This window comes from Rhinatrema bivittatum, chromosome 5, assembly GCF_901001135.1.
Source record: "Rhinatrema bivittatum chromosome 5, aRhiBiv1.1, whole genome shotgun sequence".
Taxonomy (NCBI): Eukaryota; Metazoa; Chordata; class Amphibia; order Gymnophiona; family Rhinatrematidae; genus Rhinatrema; species Rhinatrema bivittatum.
In genome coordinates, this window is record NC_042619.1 from 116,339,572 (window position 1) to 116,359,269 (window position 19,698).

At 43.9% G+C, this 19,698-nt stretch overlaps 1 protein-coding gene across 3 annotated transcripts in view; it reads right to left on the bottom strand.

The window, feature by feature from the left end:
* The window catches only part of LOC115092159 (phosphatidylinositol 3,4,5-trisphosphate 3-phosphatase TPTE2-like), a 90,287-nt gene that overhangs the window by 41,116 nt on the left and 29,473 nt on the right, over positions 1 to 19,698 (bottom strand). For all 3 annotated transcript variants that reach the window (XM_029602776.1, XM_029602777.1, XM_029602775.1), the window contains exons 8-13: positions 15,307 to 15,370; positions 8,109 to 8,173; positions 7,347 to 7,407; positions 3,881 to 3,962; positions 3,672 to 3,760; positions 2,674 to 2,735 (exon numbers count right to left, since the gene is read on the bottom strand). In XM_029602776.1, the coding sequence (XP_029458636.1) occupies positions 2,674 to 2,735; positions 3,672 to 3,760; positions 3,881 to 3,962; positions 7,347 to 7,407; positions 8,109 to 8,173; positions 15,307 to 15,370 (423 nt within the window). The remainder of the gene's footprint in view (positions 1 to 2,673; positions 2,736 to 3,671; positions 3,761 to 3,880; positions 3,963 to 7,346; positions 7,408 to 8,108; positions 8,174 to 15,306; positions 15,371 to 19,698) is intronic.

The following is a 19,698-nucleotide window of genomic DNA, read 5'->3' on the forward strand; positions in this document are numbered from 1 at the left end:
TTCCTGGAGGGATTTTCTCTTCCTCCAGGGAGTCTGGCCCTTCCTCTGAGGTGTTTGTGTCCCATAAGGGGAGGCTTTTCCTCAGAGGCGGCACATCTTGGGGCGGAGGCATGTCTAGGGGTGGAAGCACATCTCGGGGAGGTCGAGAGGGCCCTGGAAGGTTATGTTCTTCCGGTGGAGACTGGGGCTGTGTCACAGGTGGCACCGATTGCGTCCCTTTGAAGAATTCCACCCATGAAAAGGTCCTGGGTGGAATCCAGCGGTGTTCCCTGAGGAGCCCATCTGAGGAGGGCCCGAGCCAGGGATAGAGAGGTCCGGTGTGCTATCATTAGTGGAGCTGGATTCCTCTACTGGCTGAGGGGGGCCTTGCCTCTGTTCCTCCAGAGCCTCTTTTCACTGTAGGCACAGTGCAGAAACCACTTCGTGTTGCACAGCTCTCAGGTTGCAGGCTGGGCAGAGGGCTTGTCCCTTGGCTTTCTTGGCCAGCGGTGCCATGTTTTGTGTGCGTGGAGTGGTTCAAAACTTGTCTATGCACGTATGTGCATTTGCTGAGAGGCTTATTGGTGCGTTCCAGATGCACAGACGCTGAGCGTGCAAGGTGCCGAAGATGTGCGTGCAGGCCTGCATGCCGCTGTGCGCACAAGTTTATTTGTGCGCCCGGTATCGTTGAACGTGCCGCTGTATGCCCGGCACAGTTGTGTGCGCTGCTATGCGCACAAGTAGTTTGTGTGCCTGGCTCGCTGCTTGTGCACGGCTCAGTTGTGCGGATAATACGGCGATCGGGAGGGGAAATGGCGCAGACGACCACGCGGGCAAGATGGCGACCCCCCCGGAGGATCTCCACATGGAAGGACCCTCACACCGGATCAGGGCCTAGCCTGGACGGGGCTGCTCAACCCAATAGAACAGACGCCGGATGACGATCTGTGCGGCTCTCCGAGCCTTTGAGACTTAAAGTTTTCTACCTTACCTTGTCTCGGCGTTTTCCAGTCTCGTGCTGGGTGGTCTCCGGCTGAGGGGGAAGAGGGGAATACCTTCACTGCCACGCTCGGTATTGCACCCGCTGCCTCTCAGCCACTCAGGGGGCTAAGTCCACGCCGGAAACCGGCTACCGGATCGAGGCTTACTTCTGAGGGATCTCTGAAATCACCTCAGGAATTCTCGACTGGGGGAGGGGCCCTTGGGTATCACAGCAGCAGAGCGGGGTTCGTCTTGTAGAGGTAAGATTTTCTCTCTTCTTTTGGTTTGGATTTTCTAACGCTGTGCAAGTGTATGTAGTGTCCCAAACTGCTAAGGAGACGGAGAAATACTGAAGAGCAGAGCTTCCTGCACGGGTATGTGTAGGCTGATGTCAGACTGAAATCTGACTCCATCTCCAACTGCTATCAGGAGTACACTATATCCATTGGTCCTGAGTCCATCTGCTACACACTAGTAAAGCATATATTTGCAAGCAGCAGCTCGCCGAGACCTACACCAGTTGATCCAGACCATCACCAGTTCGCCCCCTCCCCTGCCCACCCAAAAAACTGCAGACAAAAAAGAGAAGTCAGATTTAATTTCCGAAAGTTGATTAGCAGGCGTAAAAGCACGCATGCATCTTTGGTGGTGTATGTGCGTAGTCCATTTATAATATATGGAAATCCCTGCACATTTACAAACCTGGCCTGAAATGCTCTCTTTGGGTGCAAATACTTTTCCATGTGGCAGCAATAGTACACACGTACTCCCACCCTTCTGAAAATTTCCTTACTGCACATAGAGGCTATTTATGTGCAAATGCCAATTTTAAATACACAATCCCCATGCAAGTCTTTGAAAATTCATCCCATAGTTTGGATTATTTTTCCCTATGTGTAGTTCTTACTTTGCACAGGTCCGCATTTCATCTGCCATTTAGATGCCCAGTTTCCCAGTCTGGCAAGGCCCTTCTGTGGTTCCTTACAGGCTGCTCTTTAACTATTTTGAATAGTTTTGTGTCATAAGCATATCTGATCACCTCACTTATTGCTCCCTTTTCCAGATGGTTAATGAATACTAGTTCCAGTGCAGATCTCCGAGGTACTCCATTACTGCTTTCCATTGGGAAATTGACCATTATGTCCTACTCTTGGTTTCGTCTTTTAACCAGTTGTCAATCAACAACCAGGACTTTGCCTCCTATCCCATGACTTGGCAATTTTCTGAGCAGTCTCTCATGAGAATACAGATATAGTATTGACCAGCTCACCTTTACCTGCATGTTCATTTACAGCTTCAAAGAACTACAAGAGATTAGAAAGGCATGACCTCCTTTAGTTAAACCCATGCTGGTTCTTCCCCATTAAGCCATGTTTATCTATATGACCAATAATTTTGTTTTTAAAACAATCGCTTCTACCATTTTACCCAGTCCCGATGTCAGGCTCACTGGTCTGTAGTTGCTTAGATCTTCCCTGGAACCCTTACTGTTCACAAAATTTCCTGCCCTGAGAGTTATTTCTTCTTCCTCGCTAACTAGTTATGTTATTTTGGGAACAAATTCTAGATGCCAAAACAGAAGAAAAATATAAAATTACAGTATATTTTTCAAAACCCAAAAATGGTCCTGATGGGTGGATTCTTGTTCATCCTTACAAAACTAAAGAAAGCTGAATTGCACGAGCAAGCTTTAGGCCTGGCTTTGTACTGTACCTTTGCACTTTCAAACTGGTCGCTGTCGACAAGCCAGGTGCAAACCATGGTGCCAGTCCTACCTATATCAAAAGAGAGAAACACAACAAAAGAGGGCATAATGGAACTGCAACATACACTGAAATAAATACCCTGCTCTGTCCTCCTCTATTTCCTCAACACTCATGTCTGCTTGCCTTCCCCTCCCTTCCATTCTCCATTTCCTCAAGCAATCAAATCTCCCATCTTTCGCTTCAGTCTACGACTTCCTTACACCCTCATCGCAATGCCCATTACAAGCTGTCCTTTGGCTGCTGATGCTTCTGCCTGTCTAAACAGAAAGCCCTTTTAGAAGGTCATGACCTGCCTCTGAAGCCTTCTATGCTAGTTTTTTTTTCTTCACTTTCTAGTTCCCGAGTCTGGTTATTGCTCTCTCTTCTTCCACAGCGCTATGTAAACCGAAGCTACTGTCTAATTAAATAGTAATCGTTCATGCATGAATAATTCAGTGTAGCCGTCATGCTGGAATAACACACGCCCGCATGTGTGTGTGTGTGTGTGTGTGTGTGTGTTAGTGTTAAATAAATAGCTCAGTATTAGACACTATTGTGGCTTTGGAAAGGCCTGGGTTTGGTAAAGTCTCGAAGGGATATGCAATGCTGAAAGATGGTACAGCAGATAACGTAGATACAGTGAGACAAATGTAGGAGAAAGATCTTGGTACACAACTAATGGCCATGCAGTGGGATAGAGGGCTATTAGTTTGGGAAGATTCCATTAGAGATTCACACACCCCTATTACCCTTTATAACTTTATTCATAGATTATATTGGTACTCTGTACAGATAAAGAAAAAAAAAATATGGGTCTAAGAAATGCTGCAGAGGATGTGGCCAAAGTGGCAAATTTTACCATACAGTTTGGTCAGCAGTAGATTTTGGCAAAAAGTGCTCAATTTTGTGGAATTTGATTCAGTAAAAAGAGCAAGTCTCATTAAGTGGGATAAAATGCTCTCTCACCTTTACCCCCTTTACAGTGAATTGCTATGATGTTCTTTTCATCCTCTGCCATCCACTCCCGCACACTCGCTGTGAATTTCAGCATGTCCCTGGATGTGTTAAAGAGAAGTCATGACACATCCTGAGCAGGAAGGTTTTATTTGCATGTATTAAATTTAAAAAAAACCAAAACCCCAAAACCAAAACAGTTGTGCCTGAAAACAACTTACGCCAGTGCCGGAACATTGTGATCATCAATAAAGACTCTCTCCACCCTGTAGTGGAAATGTTTGGGGTCATAGCCTTTTTCGCCTGCAGGAAAGAAAAAGAAGTCTGCAAAGATAGTGTCATCCCAACCTGTGTTCATTTCATTTGGAAAAGTAGGATCAGAGATTTGTGTTGCTGTGTGACACAATATTACTTTTCCGGATTTTGGGAGGCTGTGTGCAAGGTACATACTGTGACCAGGTAAGTCTCGTTTCACAAACTGCTCCTGCTCTAAACAACCGGTTTTCATGGCCAGAGTTCAGCCGCCCTTCTCCCTGTGCAGGTCACCTCCGGGTCAGCCACCGTTCATTGCCTCACTCTCAGCAACTTAATGCCCCTGTGCTTGTTAAAAGTCTGCAGAAGTAACACTGGTCCACTTCTTATCACGGCTATTCCTTCTTTACTATTTCTCCTTTCTGTATTTACATAGTTTTAAATTCCTATTAGGTGTATTTTAAAAGCCCAGCGTGGGCCAAATCCGGGAGACGCGCGAGGAAGTGCTATCCTTTACCTGGGCGAACAGGAAACAAACTGGGGAAGTGGGTACGCGAGTCTACTAAAAATCCCTAAAATCTACTAAAATGCCCGTCTGTATAAAATTGTGTGCACATATACACGTGTACAGCCTATTTTATACCATGCGTGGATATATGCGTGTATGCTATAAAATGACCGCATCCTTTGGCACGAGCAGGCATACATGTGTGCCCGTGTGCCGGTATCAAAATTACCATCCCCATGTTTTAGTGCACTGTATATATATATTTTATTATGACTTTTCATAAAACCGCCTTCCCAAAGAGCACACTTCCATTAAAATGTACGTATGCTTCCCGTCCATCAGTATGGTACCTGCAGGGGGCTTCTGATCATGATCAGCAAAGCAGCATCCGTCCATTGTACTTGGATTTACAATGTCGGCACTAGTTCAAAAGGAGGAAGTCTCAACACATTTGAAATATTCATAAAGGCTCAGAAATCAAACAAAATGAGTGGGGAGTTTTAATGATTTCTTTCACCTGCCTGCAGAATTATCTAAAACGTAAATGTTTTGGGTTTTTTGCTAGTACATCTGCTTTAAACTCAACTCTGAACTTGGTTCTGCCAAGCAAATAGACTTTGATGATAGTATATACTTTAGCATTGAAGTATACAAAAAATTACCAAGATACTCATTTTTTAATTTCTGTTGAAAAAGTAAGACGTGAAGCTTAAACTGGAACATGAAGACACTAAACCTCTCCTGAGGTTTTTCTGTCTTCCCCTCTCTCCTTGACAAATGCTAATTGTGCTGCTCTGTTCTACTCACCCACCTACCCTACTTCCTGATTTTATTAAATAGATTGTGGAGCAAAGGCCTGATTTTTTGCAGCTTAACCCAATTAGATACTGTGGACTCCAATAAATCCCATCTACGAACCCATCTTTGAGACTTTAAATATTATCCCTGCTCCTTCTCAAAACATTCATCTTGTCTATCTTGACTAGATTGGAAGCTCCATGGAACAGAGACGGATGTCTTACATGTTTCTGTATAGTGCTGCTATAAAAATGAAAATAATAATTGAATGCCCAATTTTTGAAACAGCGCATAGAAGGCAAAAGTCTACAAGTAGAAAATATGGACGTGCACAAGTCTGCTTTGAAAATGAGGGCTGTGCTTGAAAACTCTGCCAGTCTTAGGCACACACATCTACAACGCCTCCAGGAGCAGGTGCATGTACATTTATGCATGTACTTCTGGAAAATCAAAGTATGAGCATAAATGATTTCTCTGCTACAATTCTGCCCCCTGGAACACTTCTTTTCTCATGCGTGCAAATTACGCACGTGCTTTTATGCACACAGTTTCTATATAGACGGGCATACTGCAGAGTCCAGGATTTATTATAGTCTATAAGGAGGTATCCAGGTCATTATGATGAAGGGTTTTTGATATTAAGATCCAGGATTTTTATTGTGACACATAGGTATGTTAGCCACGTTAATTTTTTTAAATTTATTTTGATTTTGTCTGAGTTATTGCTGTTCCCAGCTTTGAACGCCGTATCCCACGCACATCCAAAGTTTTAAAATAGATAAACCAGGAAATATGAAAAAGACACAACAAAAGGGCGAGAGACTAAGAAACAAGAAGGAGGAGAGTTCTTGCAGTAGAATGAAAAATAAAATGAGCCACAGTGAAAAAAGGTCTGAAAAACTAGTGAATAGTTGCTTCATTTGTGGCTAATCTGTGCCTAGCATATGTTTGATGCACTTGCTTCACCATCATAAGCCTTGGGATGTCATGTTTACACTCAATCCTGAACTACTAAACTAAGGGGTAGATTTTAAAAGGGGCACGTCCACGTGCGCGCGATTCCCGGCGCACGCACATGCGGATTTTATACCTCTCACATGCCAGCGCACGCATGTTATAAAATCCATGGGCCGCACTCAGGTGAGGGGGGAATTTAGTAAATTACGCACAGCGACACAATTGGGCCTTCCTCAGTTCCCTCCCAGTCCGCTCCAATTAGGAAGTGGACTAAAAAGGAATTTCCCTACCCCCTACCTAAACTCCCTCCCTCTTCCCCATTCCTCCTCCTCATGCCCTAAACCCTTCATTTAAACTTACTTTTGTTTTGTCGTCTTACTTATTGCTCCTTCTGGAGCAGAAGTAATCTGCGGTGCACACTTCCCCGGGACAGTGGCTAATGGCCACTGTCCTGACCGGCCTCCATCCCGTCTCTTTTTCAGGGCCCAACACTCGCGAGTGTATCGGTACTTAAGCGCGTGGCCGGGCCTTTTTGAAGATGCACGCGGCACACGCAGGCCCGGTCATGCACTTAAGGGCCAATTTTTATGTGCATGGCTGTTTTAAAATTCAGCCGAAAGCTGGCTTAGAAGCAGTATGCAGCATGTGGACGAACCTAGATACTCCCTAGGTTGACTGCAGATGCTGCGGAGGCAGTGTTTGCAGCCCCGGGGTGGAGGAGGGGGGAGAGGGAGTCCTGGTCATTGTGCAAGGGTGCCACCTAGTGGCTGGATTGCAGGGTTCCTAAGTGGAGGACTGTTGCTGCAAATGACTTAACTAACATAAGACAGGAGGGGACACAGTAGGAGAAATAATCCACAGGTAGTTACGAATAAAGGCTCATGGTGCTGGATCCCAGCCCCCAGCTGGAGGCCCCAAGGAGCAGGTGGAGATTGTCAAGTCAAAAAAAGAAACCAGCAGAATTTTACAATTCTGTTAGCTAGTGCCCATACTGGGGAAAGCTGGCCAGCTCTGGTCTAATATATTTATTATTTTTAAATACAGACATTCGATCTCGATTGAGATATCACACCGGTTTACATTCAGGCACTGTAGGTATTTTACATGTTATGTCTATCTGACAGACTGTATGCACATACAGAAAGAGACCCATACAAGTTATGTATACTTACTGCACAGATTGTAGATTTTGTAGTGGTCTTTATGTTTTAAATCCAAAAATCTTGCGACATCCTTAAAAACAATGTGCACAAATTCAACACATCAGTACACACAGGATCAGAGCTACACAGACTAACAGAGAAGGACCTTAAGGCCCATCCAGTCTGCCCACTTTCCTAGCTCTTGCAATATCTACCTTCATTTTACTTTTATTTGGTCAGCTTACAGTAGAGTATGCCAAATCTTTCCTCAAAATATGTTTGTTAGTTATTTCACAATAAAAAGAAAGTTTAAAAAAACATTGGTTCAAAAAATTATCTTTCAATTTGCCACCCAGAAGAAAATCTTTAAAATTATGAAAAACAACAACTATGTATTTACAGATCCGGAAGGGTTGAAGGATCTTCTTGCAGTATAATGTCTGGTATAGAAAATTTTAAATGGGATCAATATGCATAATTGCTATATGATATTTGTTTTTTCCTATAGACCGTTCGATTAAAGAGGAATAACACTTCTATTTCCTTAACAATCTTATGATGGTGTTATGTAATAATTTTCCTGTGTAAAATGTTACCTTGGCAATATTTCTTCATTTGATTATATTATTAAGATGTATTCGTACATTTATTGTAAGTTCTCTTTTTGAAAAATAATAAACAGAGAATTAAAAAAAAAAATTATGAAAAATGTCAAACTTAAAATCAGTTCTCACAAAATAAAAACTACCATCACATCCGACTGCACCTGGAAAGGTATCAAAACCAACCTACGTCAATAGGATTCCTGTAAAAAGACTGTCTTCCAGAAGATGGGAATGACATGGCAATGATCCGATCTGTGAGGGAGCAAAGAAAAGCAGTTCTGATAAATTCACCAGGCTGACAAATGGGTGACAAAAATCAACACAGGGGCTCTTTGTACTCAAGACCATCTTATGAGATTCTTTTCCAGGATGAGATCCTGCCACACACACTGACAGTGTCAGGCAGGGGAGTCCCTGCAGGTCATTCATGCACCGCTTATGTTTTTAGCTATTCAAATCAAATTTTAAAAACCTACAGAACTGCCACTGCTGCACACTTGTTTGGTTCTGGTTTTGGGGACCATTTGCCCCAGCTTCGTGGACAAAGTTCGCTTTTCACATGCTCTCAGTTACAGACAAGGCTAATCATGCGCCAAGGGCCAATATTACAAATCAAAAATAGCTGGGAACACGGAAATTAGCTCATGGCTCAGATGTCATTTGGCTTCCACCCCTGATCATGACATCAGCCATTGAGGCATCAACCTCTCCCACGAACTCTTCCAGGATGAAGTTCTCTCTGGAAAACTATCACTATAACTCTTTAACTGAGCAACAGGATACATTAATGCAGATACCTCTCCGGTCTTCCTCCCCCACCAATGTTGAGTTATGTTGCTCTTTTGCTTTCTTCTCTCCCCATAAGGACCAGTGCAAGGGTATTAGGTGCCCTAGGGAAACCTTCTGCCTTGCCACCCCCCCAATCCAGGCCCCGGCCTCCCCAGCCCAAACACACGAGTAAAACTTATGCAACTATAAAATGAAGAAATATAAAACATCAATAATAGTAACACCATACTAGTAAAAGGAATATTTCAAAATAGCAAACAAATAAATAGAGTGACATCCAATAATTAAAAACTCAAAAAAAAAAAAAAAAAGAAAAAAAAATGTTCCAGCTCCAAAACAAAAATTGAAAAACAGCACACAGATCAAATATTAACACCCAACTAACAAAACTACCTGGGAACATTTGATTTCCAGATGCCCTGAGATTGTCATGGATTAGTTAAAGGGGTGGGGAGGGGGGTTGTTGTGCAAAAAACTCTCCTCTCTCTCATATACATACACATAATTATACACGTTCGTTCTCTCTCACACACAAACTCACGCAGGCTCTCCCACACATGCACAGTCTACTAGACAAACACACATGCTCTCTCGCTCACACCCTCTCTCCCTCACATACACAAGCCCTTATTCACTCAGACAGGCCCCTTCTCTCACACACACACACTTAGGTTCATTGTCTCATTCACACATGTACCCTTACACAGGCTCCCTCCCTCTCACCAACAGACATACATGCACCCTCATACAAGCTTCTTCTCTCTCATATACACATTCCCTCATTAAGGCTCCCTCTCATACCTCCTGTCTCTTACACATATACCTCCTTCACATAGGTTCCCTCTCCCTCTCTGGCACACACACCCTTACACAGGCTCCCTCTCACTATCTCATACACATACACAGAGGCACCGCTCAAGGCCTGCAGAGTCTCTTCTTTTGACCACTAGCAGAATGGATGCTGCGCGCGGTTCCCAAGTCATCTCTCAGCCGCAAACGGGATGGGCTCTGCTCACAGCCTTCCGAATCTCTATTCCTCTCAGCCGCAAGCAAGGTGGGCTCCGCTCACAGCCTACATGGCTGCTCTTTGCTGCCCCCTACTGGTTGGGGCTTTATGCGGCTATCTAGTTTCATCAATGGACGGATCGGCCCTGGGTGGCAGTGGGAGTGCATTTCTTCTCTGCCAAATGCATACATCCCACCCTATCTTGATTCCGCCCTCGTCTCTCTTCCTCCACTCCCCAACCCTTCTCTTTCTTCCTCCCTCACGTCTCCCAATGCAGCCCTCTCACTCCCCCTCAACTCTCTTATACCCCCCTCTCCCCCACCCCAGCCCTCTTACCTTTTCTTCTATGCCCCCACAACCGTTCCTCTCGCTCTCCTCTCTTTCTCCTCCACTGCTTGCCAGGCCCCCATCAGAGCCAAAGAAGCCAACCTCCTCTTCCTTCCATCTCCCCAGCCAAGAAAATTCAGTTACCTCAGGTGAGTGAATTTTGGAAACCCTTTAATCAATATTGCTAAGTCTCTTACAATATAAGACCGTCATCCCGTTCAAGATGGCTGTAACAACTTCAAGATCAGCAGAGCAAGGAGACACAAACCTGCATGCAGTGATGGTCTTAAAATAATATAACATACTGACAGTGAAACCTATTATTCTAAAGCATAGGAAAGTTTGTAGGTGCTTTACAATAAATCATTTTTAGTTTCTTATTAGGAGTAGACCACACTGAAGACTTCCCGACACTTGTGCCACTGAAAATAAGCAAGATGGCTGTTGTATGTCAGCATTTTCCCTGGGAGGAGGAGGAAGCTGATAGAGGCTGAAGGGGTTGCTATAGGTTTGTCATGAAGGAGAGCAGGGTTAGGGTCTCAGTCTTTCATCTAAGAACTCTCTGCAAGGTATGTGGTGCATAAGTATTGTTAGGTGACAGTCTAGGTGTCCTTATCGATAACACTCTTCCACAAATCAAGCAAGTCATTTCACAAGGTTTTTACAGACTTCGTGTTCTTTCCAATGTTGAAAAACTACTACATCCACCAGATTTTCGTACCATGATTTTAAGCCTCCATCTTTCCTATTCTTGACTATTGCAATAGCTTATACACTGGCATCTCACAAACTCATACCAAATCCTTGCAACTGTTGCTTAATTCTGCCGCATGGCTCGTTACCGGTACTAAATGATACGAACATATTACTCCCACCCTAGTGGAATTACACTGGCTTTCAATCAATGAACGCATCAAATACAAACTTGGAACACTCGTACACAAACTTCTTAATGATCAAAATGGTCACTGGGCAAATGCAATTTTAAAATTCTATCAACCAACTAGACTTCTCCGCTCTTTGCAAAGAGATTTACTGGAAATTCCATCACCAAAACTGGCCAAACTTCACATTACTCGTGAGTCCGCTTTCTCTGTCTCAGCACCAACTTAATAGAATTCATTTCCAATAGAAATCAGACAATGCGATTCTCTCAACCAATTTAGAAAATACATTAAGACTTTATTTAATTTAGCTTATGGTTAAGTTTGTTTTTATCATCATTTAACTTTTGTGTTCATCAATTGTTTTAACTCAATATTTTTTTTTTGTTTTAACTATTGTAATCTATTTTAATTTTTAATTGTATGTTTTATTTTTTTTCTGATTCAAATTGTACATGTTATTTTGTTCACCACCTAGGCCTTTTAGTGTTAGGCGGGTTATAAATCTTAATAAATGTAAATGCTTTATTGACTTCTTTTTCCAGTGTTTCTTTGTTGAAGAAGTCCCCTGATATGGCACATGCAGGCAGAGGGTGGTATCTTTTCACCCAGCCCCTTCTCTTCTGATGCTACTTTGCTCTGGTTTAAGCATATCTGAGCTGTCAGGCCACACTAGCATTGGGAAAGTGGAGTGGTGCTTCCCTGAACTCATACAAATGATCTGAGTTGTCCCAATATGAACACAGCAACACTTCATTAAATACAGTGATGGCAGAGATGGGGGGGTCTACATACCTGTTTGCTCATAAAGACTGTAGCACATGCTGTTCAGTTACTACTGGTGGTAGTGTTTGCCCTATAAGCAATGATTTGTTTCTGTGTAAGACAGTGGTGGGGTTTTCCCCGTTAACTCCTATGGAGCTGAGGTGAATGCGTGTTTCAGAAAGCAGCAATGTGCCAACTGAAGTGTGGGCAGGAGTTTTTGGCTTCCTGCCCTTGGTTTGTGTGATGTCAGGACCCAAACATGCTCATCATGGTTTCCCTGCCCCCCCCCCCCTTTTTTTTTTTTTTACTTTAGCAGATCAAAATGATAAAAGGGCATGGAACGGCTCCCCTATGAAGATAAGGCTAAAGAGGTTAGGGCTGTTCAGCTTGGAAAAGAGATGGCTGAGCGAGGATATGACAGAGGTCTACAAAATCATGAAAAAACTTGAATGGATAAATGTGAAACAGTTATTTACTCTTTCAGATAATACAATGACTATGGGGCACTCCAATGAAGTTAGCAAGTAGCACATTTAAAACAAATCAGAGAAAATTCTTTCACTCAATGCACAATTAAGCTCTGGAATTCATTGCCAGAGGATGTGGTTAAGGCAGCCAGGGCAGCTGGGTTTAAAAAAGGTTTGGATAATTTCCTAAAGAAGTCCATAAATTGCTATCAATAGGAAAGATCCACTGCTTGTTTCTGGTATCAGTAGCATGGGATCTATTTAAGGTTTGGATACATGTCAGATACTTGTGACCTGGATTGGCCACTGTTGGAAACAGGATACTGAGCTTGATGGACCCTTGGTCTGACCCAGTATGGCATACCTTATATTCTTAGGGATCAATGTCTGTGTGAACAAGAGGGATAGTGAGGCTCATGCATACTGTAGTGAAGCTGATAACGCATTCTGAGGCTCAAAGTCAGGCAGGCCCTAATGCATCCTTATTTGCTATTATCACCAAAATCACCCATATTTGGCCTCACACACAATCTCTGCTCCAGTTCTGAATAGCAACTTCTTTTTGTTTGCCAACCTACCCAAATAACTATTCACTATTAGATGAATTCAGCCCAGAATTGTTAGCACTTCTAAGCTTAGAATCTTGTATGGATAAATGTTTTTCATGCAATTAAGCATAAAACTAACATGGGCCTGGACTTAATGGGCCAAGAATTCAGCTGCATTTAGATACTGAGATGAATTAGACATCTAACAGAATTTGCAGTTACCTCAGTCTTGGGTCAGAGTGTTTCAGAAGATCTGGAAGTTTAGTTTTACATTAGATTTCCAGGTGTAACTTTCAAAATATAGGACAAATATTAAAGCATCTAAGCAGGAAGTGGGCATGTTTCTATGGCTTCTCTTCATTTTTATGCAACAACTTACACCCACCATGGACAAAAAAATGCTTGTATTATTTGACTGTAAAAAAAAGGTTTTTAGACGATCTCTTTGAACTGAAGTGTCATACTAAAGGCCCACACAGCTGCTGTGTTTTGTGCTCTTTTCAGAATAATCCCATTTATTTATTTATAATATTTTTGGTTCCAAATCACTTAATTCAGACCTTGGCTGCGTGGAACCAAGAGATATCTGTGAAATCACTTGCCCCACATTAGACCTTGGTTTTGTGAGCAGGGCCAGAGCAAGGGTATTAGGCACCCTAGGTGAACCTTCTGCCTTCACCCGCCCCCCCGATCCAGGCCCTGGCTCTAACCTCATTCCCTCAGACAGGCCCCCCCTTCTCTTACACACACTTAGGTTTCTTGTCTCGTCTCATTTACACACGCACCCTTACACAGGCTCCTATTGGGACACACCGGCCCTGCTCCCCCATCCTCAAAATGATTGTCCCGGCAATAGATTGTCTCCTTACTGGGCAAGGAGTAGAAGGGAGGACCTCCTCTGAGGCTAAACCCTTCAGCGACAGCCGTAAACCAGCCCATAAGCACGCACTCACCTTCTCTCTTCCCTGGGGACACTAGTAATGTAATACAGTGATACCTCTAAGCCATCAGCTCATCCTCAACATACCTGTTCTAAAAAGATGTAATGAATTTGTATGGCTAAGAAAGTAAATGGATTGGCTGGCTAACCCTGTGAGCTCAAGTGCAGGACACCCTATTTTGATTAATAGGGCTGGAGGGCTCTAGATTGCCCCAATCTGATGCATTCAGACCCCTGTAAAAGGGATGACAGCAGCTCATGACTTGTGCACTGTAAGAAGTTCTAAAACAGCTCAGATTGGTTCTTAATGAGAGCAAGCTTTTCATCCTACCCTCTGAGCAGACAGCCTGCCTTGCATAGCCTTTAGGGGTATGGTAGAAGGATTACTCCTGGGGGAATTCTGCACAAAAAAACTTAAAATTATGCAAAAAATTCTGCATACTTTATATTGGGTCAAAACACAATATATATGGCAGTCTTTAAGTAATTAATTTAAAATGTAATACAGAAAAAAGTTATTACTTAAAGATGTAGTTTTAAATATTTTGAGCAGAATTTCCCTAGAAGTTCACTGTAAGAGTGTCCCTTCCATTCTCTCTCCCTATTCCCCTTGCCAGTCTCCTTTTCTCTTTGTCCTCTCAGGCCCCAACTCCTCCACCTGCCACCATCTCTCCCCTCCCCCTCTAGACTCAATCCCTTCCACTCTATCTCCACTCCTAGTGTTTGACCCCTTTCTCAGTACTGCCCCTCACACAGGCTCCCTCTATCCCTCTCATGCACAGGCTCCCATTCTCTAGTGCACATACACACCCCCTCATACAGGCTCCCTCTCTCTCTCTCCCCCACACACATCCCCTTATATGGGCTCCCTACTCTCTCTCATGCACACACACCCTCAATTCAGGCTCTCTCTCTCTGTCACAGATCACACACACACACACACACCCCCTGTCATTCAGGCTCCCTTTTTCTCTCACGCATACACCTTCACACAGGCTATCTATATCTCTCTCTCACACACCCCTGTGCACTGACTCCTTCTCTCACTCATCCCCCTACACATAGGATCTCTCTCTCTCACACACATCCCTTCACACAGGCTTTCTTTCTTACATATACACACACCGTCACATAGGCTCCCTTCTCTCACAAACAAGCACCCTCACATACATACAATCCCTTTTTCACATACACCAGCTCCCAATCTGTCACACATATACACACTCCTTTACAATCTCTTTTTCATAGGGTCCCCCTCTCTATCACCCACACACACGCTCTCTCTCTCTCCCCCCAGGATCGCAGTCTTACACGCACACACACATACATTCTCACAGAGGCCTGCTCCATCTTTGCTGCGAGCGGGACGGCCTCTGCTCGTGACACACCTGGGCCTAATCCTTTGCCATGAGCGGGATGGCCTCTGTTCACGGTGAAGATGGAACAGACCCCGGGGAGTTGCGAGTGGAGGCTGACCTGCTCAATTCTGCACAACTGCACAGGAAGGGAGTTCTGCAGGAATTCCCACAGGACTAGGTAAAAGATAAGAAAACAAAGCCGGCATATATCTCTCACACATATACACACTCAGTCATATCTGACTAGCTTAAATCTGTGAAGCCTAGGAACACAATTTACATCTTAATCTAATGCACAAACCTGTGACATAAGTGAGATCCAGGTCAAATCCATCTTTCTGATAACGCCTTTTGTTTTCTGAGACCTTTCAGAGAAACAAACAGAAATAAAGGATTTCTAATTTCAAAACAAGTTAGCAAAAATATCTAAAACAAAATTTGCTCAAAATTATGAAACGTTTACAATTTAATTTGCCTTCTTATTAACATACAAATGGGTGCAGCCATGGTGGCAGAGGGCATCCTTGCTTCAAGGCTCAACAGGAATCCAACTGGCGTACACTGGGTGCAGCCACAACAACTTGGAGGCACAGCGTGAACCCGGGAGGGAATGCACTAGGAGCAACCAAGCCAGTAGAGGGCACGATCGATTTGATCCTCCGCAAGAGTCTGATGGGCACATGTCAGATGCAACTAGATGCAGTAGAGGACATCTCAGCTTAGCAGCTCAGTGTGAGCCTGGGGGGGGGGGGGGCATACATTGGGTGCTATCACACCAGAAGGCGAGCATCCTAGCTTAGAGACCCAGCAGAGGTGAACATTGCTTAGGCAAGCCACCCTCACTATTACACGGCAGGCACCGTGGGCTATAGGTCTAGACTGCCCAGCCGAATTAGCAGGCAGTTGGTGGTAACTGGCACAAGCAGATGGCACTGAAAATTAGAGCTGCGGCTTTTTACATCTAAAAATAGACTGCTTCTTGACTGAGTGTAAAGTAGGAAGGGACAGAAGGCAGGATGGACAGTCATGGCTGCCCAAGTTATAGATTCTGACAATACAGTTAAAATTGTTCTGATCTTTATTGAGAAAAAAAATTCCATATCCAGTCTCTGTCTCTAAAGCAAAATTAACCTAAAGCACAGCTTTTATATATAAACATTTTTATTAGCATGGGGAAAGAAGAGCCCAAGCTGAATCCCTAGCGTGAACAAAGATCTTCACAGGAGGAATGAGAAGATTCAGGTGCTTGTGCAGAAAAAAAGGAGAGGAGAGAAGCATCCTTCCTAAGAGTCCAGCGGAGGAGGGAGAGAAGAGTGAAAGGAGAAGTTCAAGCACTGGAGGAATCAGGCACCCAAAAGGGGTCCTTGGAAGTCAGGGAGCCATAACACACCAGGAAAAGGAGTGATGGGATCCCAGGAGGATGCATCACCAAGGATCAGCAGCCCCCCTTGTGAAGTCTCAGTACCTGCTTTTGGAGTTTCGATACTGAAAGATGAATTTGCAGCTTTTTAATTTATTGTGGAATGCCACTACGAGTGACAAGTGTCTGCTTGGTTATATAACATGATTTATAAAACCCATCTGTCCATACAATTGTTGACTATCTTGTAAATATATTGTACATTAGTTCACAATTATTATTAATTTGTTTACTTTGTCTCTTGTAATACCTGTTAATTTTAATTTCTAGTTACCGTTCCATGTAAAGGCTCCGCCTATCAATTCTGAGTTAAATGTAAACTGATACGATGTGCAAACGGTTGTCGGTATATAAAAAATATTTTATATTTAACATGTAAACGCCTTAGGTCCTGAAGGTAAGCCTTCCCCATGCTAGAGGATCCACATCGGGGTCTGCGGGAGTGAGTCAGTAGGAAGCCCTGGTATCGAGTGGGCCAGGAAGGGGGGGGGGGGGGGGGGAAGGCTGCATACATTTTTGTTCCGATTTGGGAAAGGAAAAATTATTTCATCTATTTTTTTTTTAATCTTTTGTGCTGTTTCAGAAAATGTGTGTATCCCTCAGTTCCTCACTCAGTTCACAGAGGTGAAAGATGGGTAACTGGTTGCGTTAAGGCTGTGGATGCTCTTATGCCAAGTGCCTGAATTACAGCTTTCTAGCAGAAATTACATTTTCAAAAGTCACAATGAGGAGGGCTGCAAGTGAGGTTTCTAAATCCAGATCTGAACTTTTATCACCAGGTGCATGGACACCTTTCCCATGTTCAGGCAGAAGATTGAAGCAAATTGTTTTTCAAATAAATGCTACAGATTTTTTTTTTTTTTTTTAGGTACATCAAATATTTATTAAACAGGTCCACCCCATATAATTAAGGAGTTCTGCATAATTAACCACATGGAAATTTAACTTAAGACCCATGTTCTACGTTCTCCAATTTTTTGTGTAATACAAAATTGGCTTTAGAGGACCCACCAAAACCCATTTGTGGAAAGATTTTATTCTTCCCACATCTGTCTTTTTTTATTTTTATTTAAATTTATTTTTTTTTTTTTTACAACCATCTTAAGAGAAGCTTTATTTAAAAATACCTTCTGCAGCATGCCATTCCCTAGGCATGGAATGCTGCAGAAGCAGCACTCACAGCCCCTGGGAGGAAGGATTCTCTGCTGTTGCACAATGCCAATCCCTAGAGCCTTAACTTAGGGGCCCAGATGGAGTCCCTGTGCATGACCCCAAGTCGAGGACCACTGCTGCGAGGACTGGGCTAAGTGAGTTGGGAGGGGAGAAAAAGAAAGAATTGGGGGGGGGGGGGGCGGGGAAACCCCAGGGTGATTGTGAACGAAGGCTCATGGCACCAGAGGAAGCCAGTTCCAACTGAGCTGGAAGCCCAGCCTAGCTACAAAAAAAAAAAAAAAAAATTTTTTATGTAAAGACATTGAAAAATGGAGAATTTTCAAAGTGAAAGTCACCATTTTGGAATGCCTCAGCCACCTGAATTACAGGACTGTTTCAAAATGCTCTTTCAGATATGCACCACTTTCTAATGTGTCAGTGAGTTCCAAGCACATGTCAGCGTTGCAAGCACGATACGGGACAGCCAGGCATGTTGACACAACATTTAAAATAAAACAAAACCACCCACCATCACCTCTCTAACAAAATGTGAAGGCGCAGGAATACGAAGCATGTTTTCAGCATTGCAGGTTAATCCATCATCATCTCACATGCGAGGGAGAGGGATGGGGGAAACCACCAAGCTCTTTGCTCTCCATTTTAAACTCATCACCCAGGTTTCATTTGCAGTATTTTATGGAAGGCAACCACTGTTTACACAGTTACAAGATATTTTTTCTGAAGACATACATCAAGTCCATCTAATTTAACCTTCAGATTGCATTATTTTGTATTATGTCATTCAGCACTAAATACCCAGAGCCATTATATAAATAGGTGTCTCTCCTTATGCTGCCTATGCAGTCACAATGGTAAGGAATATACTCACGAGTCCAATGGATAAGCCTCTGGTTTAATCAATCAGATCGTATTTGCCCTCACTGCATCCTTCTTGCAACCAGTTTTGGGCGCAACAAAGACACAGCAATTATGCACTGCAACATAGGTTGACCATTCTGGTCAAAACTAGAGCATTCTGGGTGGACAGGATCTGGAGCTGATACAGAGGGCAGCGTTCAAAGCCACTGCACAACAGCGGTACCCAACTGGCTCACGTTAAGCTCCAGAGGAAATGGTGATCTACGCCTCTCAGCCAGGGCCTCCTGCTACGATAGATGGACTGGATAGTAGGGGGCTAACAACTGGGAGAAACATCTGGTAGCTACAGGTGCCAGTGTGTGTGTGTGTGGGGGGGGGTGTTTCTAACTGAACTGGAAGCACAAAGCAGCGGGAGGAAGCTGCTAACATGACTAGACAAAAAAAAAATATCCCAACACAAAAGAAGGTTCAGAATGGGGCGGATTTTCAAAGGGTAACCTCGAAAACCCACTCCTGCGTGCGCCGAGCCTATTTTGCATAGGGTAGGCGACGCACACAAGCCCCAGGACGCGCGTATGTCCCGAGGCTCGAAAAAAGGGGCAGGCATGGGTGGTCCGGAGCGGGGTGGGGGCATGGCCAGAGGGCTCTGCAACCTACTCCTGCCCAGAGGCAGGCGCAACTTATTTAACAATGGTAAGGGGGGGGTTAGATAGGGCTGGGGGGCGGAAGGAAAGCTCCCTCCGAGGCCGCTCTGATTTCGGAGCGGCCTCGGAGGGAAAGGGAAAAGCCATCGGGGCTCCCCTAGGGCTCGGCGCGTGCAAGGTGCACAAGTGTGCACCCCCTTGCGCACGCCGACCCCGGATTATATATCATGTGCGCGGCTGCGCACGCATGTTATAAAATTGGGCGTAGATTAGAAAATCTGGCCCAATTAGTTCATGTACAGGCCTCTGGAAAGTTTACCGATTGAGTAAATTAAACCATGTTTAGAGAGGATACCCTTACAGGTTTTCTACTGTCAGGGAACCATTTGAAAGATGGCGGAAAGCTGTGGCTTTATAAAGGGGTTACGATCTCTTGAGTTGAAGACACTTACTTGCTTTACCCTTTATTTATGCTAATTTTTTTTCACTGTTTATGGTAAATGTCTTTAACCACAGGGGCCAGGGCAGGGCAGAGAGAGCTTATATGGGAAATTAAGGGAAATGCTGAACCAACTGGATTCTATGTTATGTTACATGC